Source organism: Myotis davidii, unplaced genomic scaffold (genome assembly GCF_000327345.1).
Source record: "Myotis davidii unplaced genomic scaffold, ASM32734v1 scaffold753, whole genome shotgun sequence".
Lineage (NCBI taxonomy): Eukaryota > Metazoa > Chordata > Mammalia > Chiroptera > Vespertilionidae > Myotis > Myotis davidii.
Genome location: NW_006286231.1, coordinates 1,629,939 through 1,646,622, shown reverse-complemented (window position 1 = coordinate 1,646,622; position 16,684 = coordinate 1,629,939). Strand labels below are relative to the sequence as shown.

General features: G+C 40.4%; 1 protein-coding gene across 1 annotated transcript in view; it reads left to right on the top strand.

The window, feature by feature from the left end:
* The window catches only part of NEB (nebulin), a 198,617-nt gene that overhangs the window by 12,094 nt on the left and 169,839 nt on the right, over window positions 1-16,684 (top strand). Inside the window, 9 exon segments of the mRNA XM_015559803.1 lie at window positions 5,102-5,206; window positions 8,746-8,850; window positions 9,479-9,586; window positions 12,112-12,228; window positions 13,872-13,976; window positions 14,058-14,165; window positions 14,254-14,358; window positions 14,772-14,870; window positions 15,918-16,022. Of these exon segments, the coding sequence (XP_015415289.1) occupies window positions 5,102-5,206; window positions 8,746-8,850; window positions 9,479-9,586; window positions 12,112-12,228; window positions 13,872-13,976; window positions 14,058-14,165; window positions 14,254-14,358; window positions 14,772-14,870; window positions 15,918-16,022 (957 nt within the window).

Sequence of the window (16,684 nt, the reverse complement as noted above, 5' to 3'; positions counted from 1 at the left end):
ATAAAGTCAGAATTGTGGCGTGTCCCCCGTTTTCCTGCGTGGGGACTTGACTGACGTACTGGACCAAACATGTGTGTAGTTATCCCACGAAGACCTCTTGCCCTCAGTGTACATAGAGGATCTTACAAAGTTAGCAAACATGTTAGCAGTCCCATTGGCTAGAATTTTAGACCGTGTGAGCTGTTTGTTAGAGGAACTTCAAAGCTCTGATAGAGTCCTTAGGGCCAGAAGCAGCAGCAGCAGAGAGCCTTGCTTGGGCCCAGCACTTCCCCTTGTGTGAAGTGGCTTTATTTCTTTGCCCCTGGATTTGCTAGAGGTCACGCTGAAAATTCAAAGTCTTTAGGAGAGCACTCTATTATAAAATGCCAAGTTGTTTTTCAATTAGCTGTCAGCTAGATCCCTGGAACTTCTTATATTCAACTGAACTTAAAAAGCCAGTTGGCATCTTAAAACTTATTGGTATTTATTTCTGATGGGTCTTAAGATTCTATCTTGCCCTGCACTAAAATTATATATACTCATTTGAAGGTGTTTCCAACTTTGGAGTTCTAATTTTTATTGCCTCTCACTTGTTACCACCTGCAAATTTAGTGGACGTATTTTCTATCTCAGGTTGCATGTAATTGGTTAAAATATAGCAGATATATTCTTATTCTTGCATACGGTAAGCTAAGAACTAAAGAAGGTGTAAAAATTGTAAGGGCAGCTGGTGTGCCAATATTAATGTGTGGGGACCTCCTGCTTTTCTTTTAAGATTAGCTTTTTGCTTCTGTATCTCATGAATATGTAATATAATGTGACCTTTACCAAGTGATCAATAATTAGTTATTGAAAGTCCAATATGCATGCATACCTGGCAGGACAGAAGCATACAACAAGCCTTTTTCATCATTTGCCTTGAAAACCTGTAGCCAAGCTGGTCAGATGAAATTGCTATATATTAAACTACAAGAAAAAAGTTTAAAAATACAAGCTCTACAGTCTTACACTTGCTAAGAGAAAGACAAGACACATGTGAGTAATCAGAGAAGGCCATGTGGAAGTGGTGATTTCAAGAGAATGGGCAGTGATGTACAGGAAGGGCATTTCAAGTAGAGAGCTCTTGAACAAAGGGACAGGGGTGAAATGAGTTTGGGGCTTTAGGGGACTAAGAAAGTGAATGCTGCCCTAACCGTTTTGGCTCAGTGGATAGAGCGTCAGCCTTCGGACTGAAAGGTCCCAGGTTCGATTCTGGTCAAGGGCGTGTACCTTGGTTGTGGGTACATCCCCAGTAGGAGGTGAGCAGGAGGCAGCTGATTGACATTTCTCTCTCATCAATGTTTCTAACTCTCCATCCCTCTCCCTTCCTCTCTGTAAAAAATCAATAAAATATATTTTAAAAAAGAGAAAGTGAATGCTGTGGGTGCCAAGTTACAAGCTCACTTGTAAGAAAGTGGCACCAGGACCTTGACAATCAGGCAAAATAGCTTTGATATGATATGGTAGGCAGTAAGAGGCACATTAAGATTTGGGGGAAATCTCATTATATGATAAAAGTAGAATCTGGAGAAATATTGATGGACAATATGATAGCTTGGAACTAGGCAAATTCATAGGAGACTGTTTGTATAAGACTATTTTAGTAATATAGATGAATCAGAGGGATGATGAGGACAAAGAGTAGGAAAAAAATCTGAAGGTAATAAGTATTTAAAAAGTGTTAATGATATTGGATATTGGAAACAAAAGAGAGAAAGGAGCCACAGATGAATTTATGACCAAGACTGGTGGTCAGGGTGGAGAGGGGCATAACTGGTAAAGATTCATTAGTTAAATAGAAATAGAGTTGAAATAATGGAGGGAACATTCAGATAAAGGCACCCTATGGATAAATTAGAAAGTACTATTGCATAAATGTGAGCTGACAAGAGATTAATATTTGAGATTCATCAAAATATAAGTGACAACTGAAGACATAAAAATGTATGAGGGAGGTAAAGTAGTGTATGACCAAGGGCCGAGTTGTGAAGGACACCCACACTGTGGACATCTGGGAAGGAGCCAGCAAAGAAAGAGGGGACAGATGGTCAGAGAAGTTGAAGGGGAATCAGGAAATGTATGTCATGTAAGCCTAAGGGGAGGTTTCCAAGAAGACACTTAATCTCCTAATGTCTTCCTTTATCCTTAAAGTGGAGACATGAAGGGTTGCCTCCATGCCACTCTAGTGCTAAGGACTTTGAGCAATTAATGTTGACCACATCTTTTGAGATATCTCAGTGGAAGACATAATGAAAGAGAATTATAATAATGACGTAAAATCTTTCCGTCCTTGCTCAGAAAGACTTGGCAGTAACGGTATGCTTTTATTTTGTTACAGACTAAGTATGCAGTAAGTATCAGATTACTGACATACCTATTAATACTGTCAGCATCATGAATTTTTTTACAATTATTGGGCATCAAGCAAGCTGTTGTTCACAGAATATACCACTGGGTAGGCACATAGATTTCAAGCTAAAGGTTTGGTTTCAGAGGATCCTTCTTCTTCTCCTGTATCTTCTTCCTGTGTTTCTCATAACCTTAAATATCATGATTTCTTTATTATCTAAGTAAAGTCTTTATTATCTAAGTAAAGACTAAGTAAACACTAAGAGAGTCCTTTAGCTGATCCAGAACACAAGATTTTAAATAGACAGAATTCTGAGCAAGGTTTCTGAGAAATTAGGACTTCTAGAACTGACTTCTCAGAAAGCTCTTGACAGGATGTCATACTTAATAAACGTTTCTCCTGGAAGAATGTTGCTTTCTCCTTAAGGACTTAACCAGCCATGGAAAATAAGGGTTGTCCTATGCCTAACGTAGGTCTTCACTCATTTAAAAGAAATTATGCACTGGAATAGAATGAATACATTTAAAAACCCATCTCTTGTATCTTACATGATTTAATGTTCATGAAAGTTTTTGTTATAGGTACTAGGTAGATATTATTAGAATGAGATAGAGTTAGAATTGGCTAAAGCATGAAGAAAATGTTGGGACCTTGGAACTATATACAACCTCTTTACTTTATAAATAAGAACACTGCCACGTGAAAGGAGAAATAGTAGGTAGAAGTCTCACAGTTGAGTAGTGAATGAGTCGGGAGGATGTTTCTCCTCTACAGACTTGTCCTGAAGGCCTCAGTGCATAAACCACACATTCAGAGATCAGTCACTGAACCCTTCATGCTGGGGTCCAGCCTCAGCGGGTCCAGGGGTTCCCCAAGGTGTGGACGGAGTCGGCGAAGAATGAATGATACGGAGGCAGTGTTCAGGTGATCATCATAGCCAGGTTCTTTTTTTTATTGTCATCTAGCATCTGTATTTATACTATTTGGTCCCAATCCTATCCATTCTATACAAAAGGCCAGGGGGCGTCCCATCTCCATTCAAAGGTTACTCTATTGCTCCACTAAGCTACAAGGAAGTAACTGAAGGAGGTCACTCCAAGCAAAGATCAAAGCGACCAACCACCCCTCTGGGGAAACTACCTTTCTCAGAGAGGTGGTCCTGTTTAAAACACATAGCTGTTAAGAGGGGAGCAAACATATTAAGAACAATATGCCATATACGCCAGGTCCCTTGAAACATCCCTGCAGGGACTGCCTCAAGCAGCCAGGGTGGATTGGCTTCCAACACCTTCACTCTACTAAGGTACTGTGCAGGCCACAAAGGTTTCCAGGTGATAGGTTATGTTCTTTGCCATCCCAGAGCTCACAATCTAAGGAGGGACAGACATGTAAACAACCAGTTACAGTGTCTTCTGATGATTCCTATAAAGGAGGTAAGGGCTAAGTTGAGTGAAAACATCAGAGAAGGTCATGGAGTCAGGGAGGGCACAGGAGAGGAAACTGCTTGTCCTGAGACCTGGAGAACAAGTCGCAGTTTGCAGGCAGATGGAGAGAAGGTGGAGTTGGGGCATTCCAGGGAAAGGAAGCAGTATATATGGGACCCAGAGACATAGAGGGCTTCATGTGTCTGGGAATCTATGAATGTCCTGCATTGTTGGAAGCAGGGGTCAAGATTGGTGGAAGAAAAAGCCAGAGGAGTCAGTAATGAAGAAAAGGAGAGAGCAAGACTGAAATGGATGCATGATTAATGGACATAATACTGTTTTTAAGGTGAGAGAGGTATTTTATAGGCTGAAAGAAAGGAGCTAATGAAGAGGGAGAGGTTGAAGCTATACAGGAGAGGAGAGGTGACTGATAGAGTTGGGTACAAAGAGCTGCTGGAGGGAACAGTACCCTGAGTGCTGGGCTTATGCCCTGCAAAGGATGCTTCCCCTCTGAGCCATGAGGGGGGTGGGAGAGGCCAGGAAAGATAAGTGTGTACACTCTTTACTCCATGTAAGAGGAAGCTGACGGTAAGATGGAGTTGATTGGGGCTTAAGGATAGTGTTGCAGTTTTTGACTAGCTCTTGGGAGTAGAGGCTGACCAGAGGCACACATGGGATGTTCAAGCTTCCATAAAGGCAAAGAGGACACTGGATAAATTCAGAGTCCTGGGCACAGAGCCCCAAGCAAGCTGTTATTCACAGAATATGTAGTTGGATAGGTAAGTAAATTTCAAGCTAAGAGCTTAGGTTCAAGAGGCTCCCTCTTCCTCCTCTGTAGCTTCTTCCTGTGACCATTTTAAGCTTGCTTATCATGTTATCATTACTCTATCCATAGAGTTTTGAGATTTTCTTCAGTAGCACTCAACATCCTGGATGTAAGAAGTGTGTGGATAAGTTGATCCAGAGCTGGCAGTAGGCTAACGAGTGTGATGGAAAGACAAGAGGTTGGGAGTTGAGGATGCTGCTTAAGAGAATAATTCAGTTGCAGATTATGACGTGGAGTCAAATAGAAGGAAACAGATCTAAGGCCATTCATCTTGGAGAGGAGAGAAAACTCAAAGAGAGAAACCACCAGTAATGCCGAGGGAAGGCCATTTAACATCTACAAGGATAAACTGTGGTTAGGGGTACACTAAAGTTTAAAATTCACATAAAGATAACAGCATAGTCTTTTTAAAATGCCAACAAACGGAACATGAGAAATAGAATCATTATTGATGGCTCATTTACACCCCTTTCTTTTGGTCAGATTGCCTACAAAAAAGGTCACATGGAACAGCAAACACATTTCACATCTCTGGCGGATCCTCCAGATATAATATTTGCCAAGAAAGTGAACGATCAAGCGAGCAAGGTAAGTAAACAAGACTAGAACAGTGGTTCTCTTGAAAACTCTGCTTAATAATTTCAACCTCGCCCTGGCTGGGTAGCTCAGTTGGTTGGAGGGTTGTCCCGATAGGCTAAGGTTGTGGGTTCACATACAAGAAGCAACTAGTAAATGTGTGGATAGGTAAACAACAAATCTCTCTCTCTCTTGCCCTTCTGCTCTCTCTAAAACCAATATATTGAAATTTTAAAAAAACCCACCTCAATCCTCAGAAAAAATAACTAAAATGAAAATATAGAAAGTAAACATTGAGTATTTTTTTTGCATATGACCATAAAAATGCTACAGCAAAAGCAATACATTCATGAACATCATAAAACTGTATTAATATATGTTCAGCCAGCTTGATGACTTAGTGACTGGTAAATATGAAAGCTGTATTTTGAAAACAGAAGCAATGTCCTAATATCCTTTGACATTTGACTTATGGAAGTGATATGAACAGATAACCTAGTAACCACACAGAATCTGTTTTAACCCAGTGTGAAGACCCCATATAGTTTAATGCTCTCAGTCAGACTTGGAGAAAATAAGAATGTATGAGTGGTCTCTCAGACATAGTGTAGGTTGACAGCTGTGGGGAGGGCACCTCATAACTTGCAAGGCCTTGGCAAACGGCCTGGGCAGCCTATATTTAGGCTGGTAAACTAGCTCTGAGGAATGTAGAGAGACAGATGTTCAGCTGATGAATAGATCCCTGTTAAATTCCTTTTTAAAAATTAGTCCAAATCAGGCCACTTTCTCCTGGGATACTGCTGCTTTTAAATAAATACTTTTCTTTGCCCTCTGTGGAGTTGAGTCTCAGTTTGGTCTTAAATTTTTATGTACAGTAAAATGTCACTAATAGGAATACCATGGACCTGAGATTTCGCTTAGGGCTAAGCAGAAATTAACTTCAGAACTGTTCATAAAGAGCTGGCCTACTGAAAGGGTTAACATTGTAAATAAAATCAGGGGAGCAAAGACCATTAATCTCTTTGGAAGAAAAAGAAAAATCTGTTTTCAAATAGTCTTTAGAAAGAAAAATAAATCTATTTTAAATTTTTGTTTAAAGCATATTTTAAAAGATATCTTACTAAGACAACATTCTTTTACCTTATTGAGTTTGAACTGTGGTATTTGAAAGTGATTTTTATGATCACTTTCAAACTCCCCTATGATGAGTCTCTTTACTAAATTAGGCTGCAAAGGGGAAGGCCATACTTCCTCCTCTCTTGTAGTGAAAATCTTCCCAGACGTGGGAGTACTCAGGAATGGATTGTGAGAGAGCCGAATCCACCCGGACCCACTTGGGCTCTGGGTGGGAGGGAATGACAAGCTTTCATTCATGAAGGGCGAGAAGGGGGAAGAACTCTGGATAAGGTAGTCTTCCACTCTAGTTCTGCATCTTGTTTTAATATGTTTAAAAACATCAGACATGTATCTCTTACTGTGAGAATTAATCTCCTACCCAATTTTGCTTAACAAACTACATATGTGATTCTTAGTTCTAAATAATAGCCCACTTTTGGACCTCATTAAGAATCTTTGCTGCCTTCTCAACCCCACATTTTATTACAAAGTTCTCTATATCTCAGTTTGGGGATGCATCGGGCCCAACTGCTCCCCACCCCCAACCCTAGAGTTTTCTGCCCTGGACAGCAGGCAGAGGAATGGCAGTATCTCTGCAATAGGAGATCTTAACCTCTGGTGTGTGCACATCAAAGTATCTCTGAAGTTGTAAGTATTGATGGGCATTTTATAGTTTTTTCAAATTCCTGATAAGGTCTATTCTCCAAAAAGCTTAGAAATGTTTCTGTAGGCTGTCTTAACAAATTGAAAAATCAGTTTTTATTGACTTCCGTTCTTTAAAGCTTCAAAAGAGGAGGGGAGGCAAACTAATCAGCAGTAAAAAGCAAATTTTATCTCAGCAAAACTTTCCATTGAAGAATACACACACACACACACACACACACACACACACACACATTTCTTTTCTTCAGAGTTTCTTACTCTCTGCTATGTTATAATTATTATACCTTACATTTGTTTATCACTATAGAGTTTATAAACCATTTTTAGTGTATGTGTGATATTATTTAAAATCCCCAACAATCCTCTATATACATATTATTGTCAGCATACATGGTTAAGAAAACTAAAGCTTAGAGAGACTAAGTTACACCTTTGGAAATGGTGGAGTCAAGTCGTGGGCCCAGAGCTTCTGAATTCAGGTCCAGGGATCTTAAATGTATAGCTATTAAAACCACTTGATTATTCCTTAGCATATTAACCTTTTGAGAAGGAAGGACATAGGGCATTTGAGAGAGGGGTGGAATTCCTTTAACTCAAATTCACTGTCCTTACACATCAGTTACCCTTAGTACTTGTTCTGCTAAATGTATACGAGAAAACCACTTTCTTTTTCCTTGAAGGGTGTGATGGGGGAGGGGGAAGTTAGGCATACAAACACTTTGAAACACATTGGTTATGTCTGTTAACACATTCTGTGAGCCAAGGAGGGGAAACTGCTCTAACCCAGCTCTGACTCCGGCTCATGTGCCCAGGTTTGGGGTTGGCTAGGCTAATTTAAATAACACTCAAGCCAAGGTCGTTCAAAACCACATACCATGGACTCAGTTCAATTTAGTGCAGACATTTATAAGGTAACGTCTGCACACTGCATTTGTATTAGATTCTGAGGATGCAAAATGAAGAAGACATAACTCCTCTCTCCAAGGCTTTCACAGCCTAGGACGCTGGTGCTATGGTGTTTGGGACCTATGAAGAGATCCCAGTTTAATTTTTTAATTACTTTCCAGTTCTCACTAAAATTTCTTCAAGTCTAAATGAGGAAGTCTTATTCATTGGCCTGCAAGCCACATTTTGTTTTGGTATTGCTTTCTGTATAACTAGAGGTTCTGTTAAAGCTCACAAAGTAATGGCTAAGTTCATTTGGCACGGAAAGCTCGGGTTGAGTGGTTTTATTATAACAATTAATTACAAATGGAAAATACTTCTGCCTCTCTCCTTCCTCAAACATCAGGGAACATCTGTGAGTTCTGAAATGAACGAAGTCCCCACACTCAGTGAGAGGAGGAGGAATTAGTACCTCTATCTCCCTCATTCAGCTTTCTTGTTGGGAAAATTGACACTGTATTGGAGGATTTGAAGACTTCTATTTAAGGACCCACAAAAGGTCTAATCAAGATATATATATATATATTTAAATATATTTTATTGTTTTTTTACAGAGAGGAAGGGAGAGGAAAAGAGAGCCAGAAACATCGATGAGAGAGAAACATCGGTCAGCTGCCCCCCACATCTCCCCTCACTGGGGATATGCCCGCAACCAAGGCACATGCCCCCGACAGGCGTCGAACCCGGGACCCCCCAGTCCACAGGCCAACGCTCTGTCCACTGAGCCAAACCGGCCAGGGCAAGATATTTTGAAAGCTAACCATTACCACTTGATTTGCACTCTTACTTGTTAAATCCTGGATTTTGCTTGTCTTCTTTTCTGCCAGCTAAAATACAAGCAAGACTATGAAAATAAAGTCAAAGGCAAATGGAGTGAGACGCCTTGCTTTGAAATTGCAGCCGCCAGGACAAATGCTGATAACTTCAGCACAGTAAGTAGAAAGGGAGGGCTGGATAGCCCTAGTCGGAGAGGGGGCCCTCCCTTTATGATTCCTAGCCACCTGCTGCACCCGGAGTGGTACTGGAAGACCTATGTCCCGGCACCTCTTCTTGGGGACAAGGCTCGTGTAGAGTTCCTTTTAAGAAAAGAAATACCACAATCTTTCTCTTTCTTTTTTTGAGAAATATTTTTTTGATCAGATACCATTATTCTTGCTTCAATTCTCATAGGAACAATATGCTCTCAAAGTGAATACCGGTAAAAGGGGCCCTTTTAAATGTATTCTTTGCTGGGAATCTAAACAGTACATTTATGAAACTGATTGGTTTCTTCCCAGATTGTCCTCACTGGGAAACAGAAGTCCTCTTAAGGTCTTTGTCCCCAGCCTTTGAGAGCCTCTTCTTGGAGTCTGCCTTTCACCTATTGTAAGGGCTCCAAACCTCTGTTAAGTTGCTAATTGTTTTGGCGATGGCACCACGTTCTGTAATTGTAATGGAACATGTGTGAACCAAGAGGGGCATGGCATTGGGTATCTGCTCTAAATGACCTCTGTCTCCCCATGTAAAAGCCTTAAACAGTTTTTCCCCACAGAGTTCTTCAGTATGTTTCATGTCTTACAGAGGAAATATCATGAAAAGTTTGAGAACATGAAAGACCAGATCTACTACATGCAGACGGAAACACCAGAGTACAAAGTGAATAAACAAGCCGGGGTGGCAGCTAGCAAGGTACGAGGAAATTCTCTCATGTATCTTGATCATCTCAGCGTGGGTGAACTTCTTATAACTCTTGTTTTTATATGTAATACAAAAAAAAGGGTTCTTAAGGGACAAAAAGTACTTTGGGATTGTAATAGGGCTACCAAATTTAAAAAAAAAAATTTTTTGCTGTGTATGAGCATTAACAATAAATAGTTACCGTACTCAAATCTCATCTAGTAGAGGACTTTTGATACTCAGAAGTAGAAATGCTATAATCTCAGACATAACACAGAAGAGGGGTCTTAAAACCCCCTCAGGAAAAGGCAGTTGGCAGTCTCCCATGAATATAGACCCTTCCACACTCACCACTACCATTATTTTTCTTACATTCCAATGAACTGGTGGAAATCTAGTCATAGACAATATACATGAATCCATGGATAGGCGCAGACATGCAATGGAGTGACTTTGGTAAACCATCAGACGCCTTGGAATTCTAGAGCAGGTTGGGCACTAGAAAGAGCATAAACTGCAAAGCCAAACAGACTTGATTCTAACCCTGGCTTTGGCTCTGCTGGAGGAGTGAGAGAAGAAAGATCACATAATGTAAGAGGCTGTTTCAGTATCCAGGTGCAAAACAGTGAGGTTTTCACCCAGTTGGTGTGGTTCAGTGGTTGAGCATTAACCCATGCACCAAGAGGTCACTGGTTCGATTCCCAGTCAGGGCACATGCCTGATTGCAGGCTCGATCCCAGGTAAGGAGTCTGCAGGAGGCAGTCAATCGATACTGATGTTTCTCTCTAATCAATGTTTCTATCTCTCCCTCACCCTTCCTCTCCTTCTAAAATAAATTAGAACATATTTAAAAACAAACAAACAAACAACAACACAGTGAGGTTTTCAACCAGGTGGGTAAGTAGGACAAGTGATGAGAAGTATTTTGCCAGTTGAGCTGACTCAATTTGATATTGGGTTGGATGGGCAGTATGAGAGAAAAGTTTGGCCTAAACAACTAGATGGATGGGGTTTCTTTGTATCCAGATAAGAAAAACTGTGAAAGCAGTGAATATATATAATTTTTTTTCAAGAGAGACTTGAGCTCAATTTCAAACATGTAAGAGATGCATTTTAGACATCCAAGTGGAAATGTCAAGTGGGCAGTTGATTACATGAGTCCGAAGTTTCAGGGCAGCTGTCTGGCAAGGTTGTATAAAGTTGGGAGTTATCAGCATATGGATAGTATTTAATGTCATAACGTGGAGGCCATCAAGGGAATGAGTGGGAAATGTCTAAGACTGAACTCTGGAGTGTTCTATGTGAAAACATCAGTGAGATGAGGTAGGAGCAAAGTCCAGAGAGTGATTTCTTGGGAAGCAAATGGAAGGAGAAGGCAGGGATCAAAGGTATCACATGTTTCTGAGATGGATTTATCAGGGTATAGTCCCTGGTGAATTTCATGAGAGCAATTGAGTTGAGTGAATGAGAAGAGAGAAATAGAAAAATAGGAATATACTCAACTCTTTCAAAGTATTTTGCTGAAAAGAAAAGAAGAAAATGAATGAATGTATGAAGTGGGGACTTCCCCCCCCCCCCCCAAGAAATATATAACTCTATGAGATAGAGAGAGGTTGTCTTCCGTCCCTGGTGAGCCCCCTGTGTGGTCTGTAGGGGGCAGTGCATCTGGTTTTCAGTTGTGTATCTCCTGCCTTTGGATACCAAGCTGATTGCATTTGTTTCCTGGGGTTCTTAAATGTTGATAGATTATCTGGGATTCTTTGAGCTCGTCTATATTCATTCCACGGTTATACTGGCTGAACAATGGCTGGCCTTAGGGATTATGGTCAGAACTGGGACCATTTTCTCCTTCTCCTCTTTGGGACATGTTCCTGACAGGGGCTTGTGAGCCCTCATGTAAAGCCTCTGCTAAAGCTGGAGTGAAAGGTGCAAAGAGGGAAGGACAGAGAGAAAGGTTGAAGTTGCCACCATTCGTCCCAACCCCAACCCCTTCTTCCTCTCCTGTGTGTACCTTAAGTACATGCTTGCTCAACGCATAGCCACAGATGAGACATAAAAGAGCAGGTTCATGGTGCTTTCTTTCTTTAAAAATGTGTTGGTGGATAGGCAGCTGGACGTTAAGAGCTGAATGAGGGTTTTGGAGCAGCAGGCACCTGGGATATGTGCTGTCATTATTTGTGTATCTTTCTCTCCCCCATTATTTGTGTATCTCTCTATCTACCTCTATCTTTTAGGGCAGGGACCATATGTTATTCTTTCTTGTATGTGTCCCAGAGCCTGGCATGTAAATTGATACTGAAAAATATCATAATGGAGATTTTTGAATGAATCAATGAGTGGGAAGAAAAGATATCTTGGAAATGTATGCAGTTTCTCTGCTCCTTTTATGAGTTTCTATGAGTATTTTGTTTATAAAAAGTCAAGCTGCCATTTTTTCTAGAGAGAAAATTGATTTGTGGAACTATGTTATAATATTCATAATAAAGAGGAGAGCAAAAATAACCTGTAGAGTTTATCACTTTGTTTCACTCCCACAGGTAAAATACAAAGAAAACTATGAAAAGGATAAAGGGAAAGCAGATTATAATGTACTTCCTGCTTCAGAGAACCCACTGCTGAGGCAGATGATGGCAGCAGGAAATACGCTAAGTGATGTAAGTATATTCTTATCAAAAAGTGTGTGTGTGTTTTTTTAACCTTAGCTGAAAGAGAGACAAACTCTCTCTTTTTCTATTGTGACTAAATGCAAATATAACCTTGAAAATGCTTTAAGGTCCTGGTGCAGCAGTTCCCCTGGACCCATCTAACCACAGGAAGGCCTTGCTGCCTCTGAGCATGATGTGTCAATCTGTGGGTGTGGGGACTGTGGATCAAGTTCATGGGCAGCAAAATCCTCACTTGCTTCTAGGCTGCATGTGCCTGAGCCTCCCTGACTAGAGTCCATTGTAGGAGACGTGCTGTGTGCTTTTTGACGGAGGCAGAGGAGATTTTAAAAGGGGAGGATTGAGGGAGAGAGAGATGACGCAGCTCTGTGCCCTGCCTGTGGGTTCCTCAGGCCGGCTGCTGGGAAAAGGAGGAAAATGCCCCCAGTTGTACAGCTGCTCCCCCAGCTGTGCCATTGTCTCCTCAGATCTTGGCCACAGAAACCGTCACCTGCAGACAGCAGGACTTAGGAGACCGCTCCCTAAATCTTCACAGGAATGACTCCTTGGGATTGTTAAGAGCTTTACTAATCCACTCGGATTAAAATGGATTAGATAAGTAAGAACTGGGCCTGGCATTAGCAGCCCCAGTCGACTTTGACTGTATATTTCAAGAGACTGAACACGTGATCAGTTGAGTTTTTCCCTTATGGTTGGGTTATATTAAGTTTTCCCAATGTTTGAGGATTATATGTGGCTCTCTGGGCGGGTTCATTATCTTTTCTGTGTCCCTTGGGTTGTCAGCACCGTGGAAATGAACACATGTGATTGAGAAGTGGGGTGAGTGAGTGACAGGGGAGAGAGTGTAGATGGCTCTGTCCATGTAGCTCGCTGGGGAAATGAACGCACATCTCCTGCTTCCTACATGAAGGCCATCTTTATCAAACATATAAAAGCCAAGGTTTAAACCCACTCCGCTGATACAGGCAGGAATATCAAAATATTAAAAAAGAATAGCATCATTCACAATTGCAAAACCCGACAGGAAAAATGGACAGCCGCCTGTGTCTCAGCTGTGCCTCTGCACTCCGATCATTGCTTATGGTCATTGTCACAGCGAAAGAGAAATCCCAGTGGGGAAGAGGCTTTAGTTGATTCGTGATATGAGTTCTTGTATATACTTTATTTTTATGGTACAGTACACAGTTTTCCTTGGTAGGAGGAGGAAGAGAGAGTGTGTATTTCTCAACATTTACTAAAGTCTCTCATGAAGGTTTGTTTAAAAAAAATGAAAAATTCGCTGTTGCCCAGATACTCCTGTTCGCTGTGGCCCCTGTGGTGAGGGAAAGGTTTGTGAGTTGGGAGACAGAGAACAGCAATTCAGAAATACGCAAGAATCTCCGTAACTGAGGGTTGCTCTGAGGCAGCTTCCTGGTTTCTTAATTTTTTGAAGGACGTTAAAAACGTAGGCCTCACAATAATTGCTAATAGAAAAGACTTATCACTCATGACACCCCCAGCATCTAATTGTCAGTTTTTAGGGCAGTTAATAGGCCCTATTTTTTTTTCTTCTTCTTTGGTTTAGTGTTGGAAAATACGAGTGCTATCGTCAGCACGGGAGTGACAGGAGTCTAACTAATTTTTCTTGTGTACAGAAACGGTATAAGGAGAACTATGAAAAGACAAAGGCAAAGAGCATAAATTACTGCGAGACCCCCAAATTTCAGCTGGATGCAGTTCTGCAGAAATTCAGCAGTGATGTAAGCGATCCTACGACTACTCCTGTTAAAGAAAAGACCCATCATTTCACAAATAAGTAAATGAAATGCCTTGTTTTTCAGACTAAATATAAAGATTCCTACCTAAAGAATATTTTGGGGCATTATGTAGGCAGCTATGAAGACCCATATTACGCACACTGCATGAAAGTCACGGCTCAAAACAGTGACGTAAGTTCTAAGACAATTGCTTCACTTTCCAAATAACATGAACACAATACAATGGTTGCATCCTTATGTCGATTTCTTTTCCTCATAGAAAAACTACAGAGCAGAATATGAAGAGGACAGAGGCAAAGGCTTCTTCCCGCAGACCATAACTCAGGAATATGAAACTATGAAGAAACTGGATCAGTGTAAGGATGTAAGTCTGTGGTGTGAACTGTGGACCTGACTGCCCTCCATGGCATCTCGTGGTCAAGATACGTTCAAAATTCTGACACTTTTACAAATAAATGCAACCCAAAAAATTGAAAGAAAATTTACATTTTATAGTAGGTATACTATTTTTTTTTCTATCATCCATACATTTCAAGAGCTAATTTTAGCTGATTTTCCCCAAGAAGAGTTGTTGGTCATCTGAAGATATGGGAGAGTTTCTTGTGCAGTGTAAAAGTGTCTCTCACAGACACCGCAGTCTAATTAGAAAAAAATAAGTGTTTTATTAATGAAAGGTATCTTTTCTTTTGGGCAGTGGGGTTCTGCTCACCCGTCCTATCGGCCAATGTGGTTTTGACAGGTGATATTGCTAAACCCTATTCCTTTCCTCGCCCACAGCACACCTACAAAGTCCATCCAGATAAGACAAAATTCACTCAAGTCACCGACTCGCCTGTTCAGCTGCAAGCCCAGATCAACGCCAAACAGCTGAGTGATGTAAGTTCCTCTGCCCACCCAGGCAATGCAGTTGTGAGGGACAATGTAGCATAACTCTATACAGAAAACCCAGTCACTTGTCACAGTTACACAAAATGCTATGTAAGTTGTGTATTTGTGTAATCACCTAAAATATTTTCCCATTTAGTTGTCTTTTATCTTCTGCATCTTCTTGGGTGGATAATTCTAGTAAAATGGTTCTATAACGGAGACTGATATAGCTCAATGCCCTGAAGAGATCATGAGTTCTGAAGTCAAAACTGGACTCAAATTCCAGCTGTCTAGGCAAATCATTTAACTTCTCAGGCCTCATATTTCCTTTTTAAAACTTGTGGTTGTTTTGAAAATTAAGTGAAAGGAGATATGTGCATAGCCCACATCCTGGCCCAGAGCAGGTATTTAACACCTGGGATTTTTCTCCCTCGAATAAGTTTTTGGAAAATGGAGTGTTTGTGATAAGTTTTATTATCTAAGTTTTGAGCATGAATTTCCAAACTTGTGTTGAACTAAAAAATAAAAGTAACCTCAGACATATGGCCAGAAATGAAAGGCTTTAATTAGAGTATCAACAAACCATAATGTTTGCACAGGGACATAACCATACAGGGTAGGGCAAAAGGAGGCTTACAGTTGTGAGTATGCAAAATATTACTTATTAAGTATTGTATTATTTTCCACATAAACAAACCTACTTTTGCCCCTTCCTGTCCTTGTAAGAAAAGATTTGAAAGGGCTGTCACTCTCAGAATCCACAGGGCCAATTGTGATCTATGGGAAAGGGACCTCCTTCCACTTGGGTCCTTCCGGGGTAACAGATGTGACAACAGCAGTCGTGCGCCCAGCACACGGTTGTCAATAATGCGAGGTAACCTACCCTCGCTCCAAATTTCTCTTTTAATCTTAACAACTTTGTCAGGTGTTATTTAACAAAATGTATTTTACATTTTCTTTGATGAAAATTAGTTTTGTACTTAGGATAATTCTTCCAAACTAATCCTCTCTCTCTCTCTCTCTCTCTCTCTCTCTCTCTCTCTCTCTCTCTCTCAGCTAAATTACAAAGCAAAACATGAAAGTGAAAAGTTCAAGTGCCATATACCTCCAGATACTCCCGCCTTTATCCAGCACAGAGTCAACGCTTATAACCTGAGTGATGTGAGTTCCTTGCCGCTATGCCATGCAATATACTGACAACTGCTGCTTTTATTTTTTAACTGTTTCACTAAATAAATATAATGCTAAAGATGGGATGAACAGTTAACGTTTGTATCCTGTTCCTCTGCCTCTGCCAATGTAACTTTGACTTTACCTTATAAAATGTGTGTAGCAATCATGTCAGTAGCTTCATACAACTAGACTGTCCTAATAGATTTTAACCAGCCTTCAAAATGCCACCACTTATGTGTGTCTAATTGCAAATTTAATGTTAGATCGGTTAGTCATATATTCATTTGTATTATACTATGTTTAATTTTCTTCCAGGGTTTGATTTTTTAAAAGATTGAGCATTATTTCATTTATTCCCCAAGCCCATAATGTTTCTAGTTTCACGTGAATAATCTCATTTCTACACGTAAGAGTACTGGCGCTAAGGAAGATATAAGGTATTCAAAGGCATAAGGCCAGGTATCCAGTGCTATCTTTTATTTCCAGACTTAATTCTATAGAAAAGTCAAATTACCCTTAGGGGTTTCCATTTCTTCAACAATCCTATAAATAAGTGCTAGTATTACCCAGCATCAAAGAGTACTATAATAATTCATAAAATAACCTTTGCAGATCAAATTAAAATGATGCCTTTAATACCACAAAAAGTT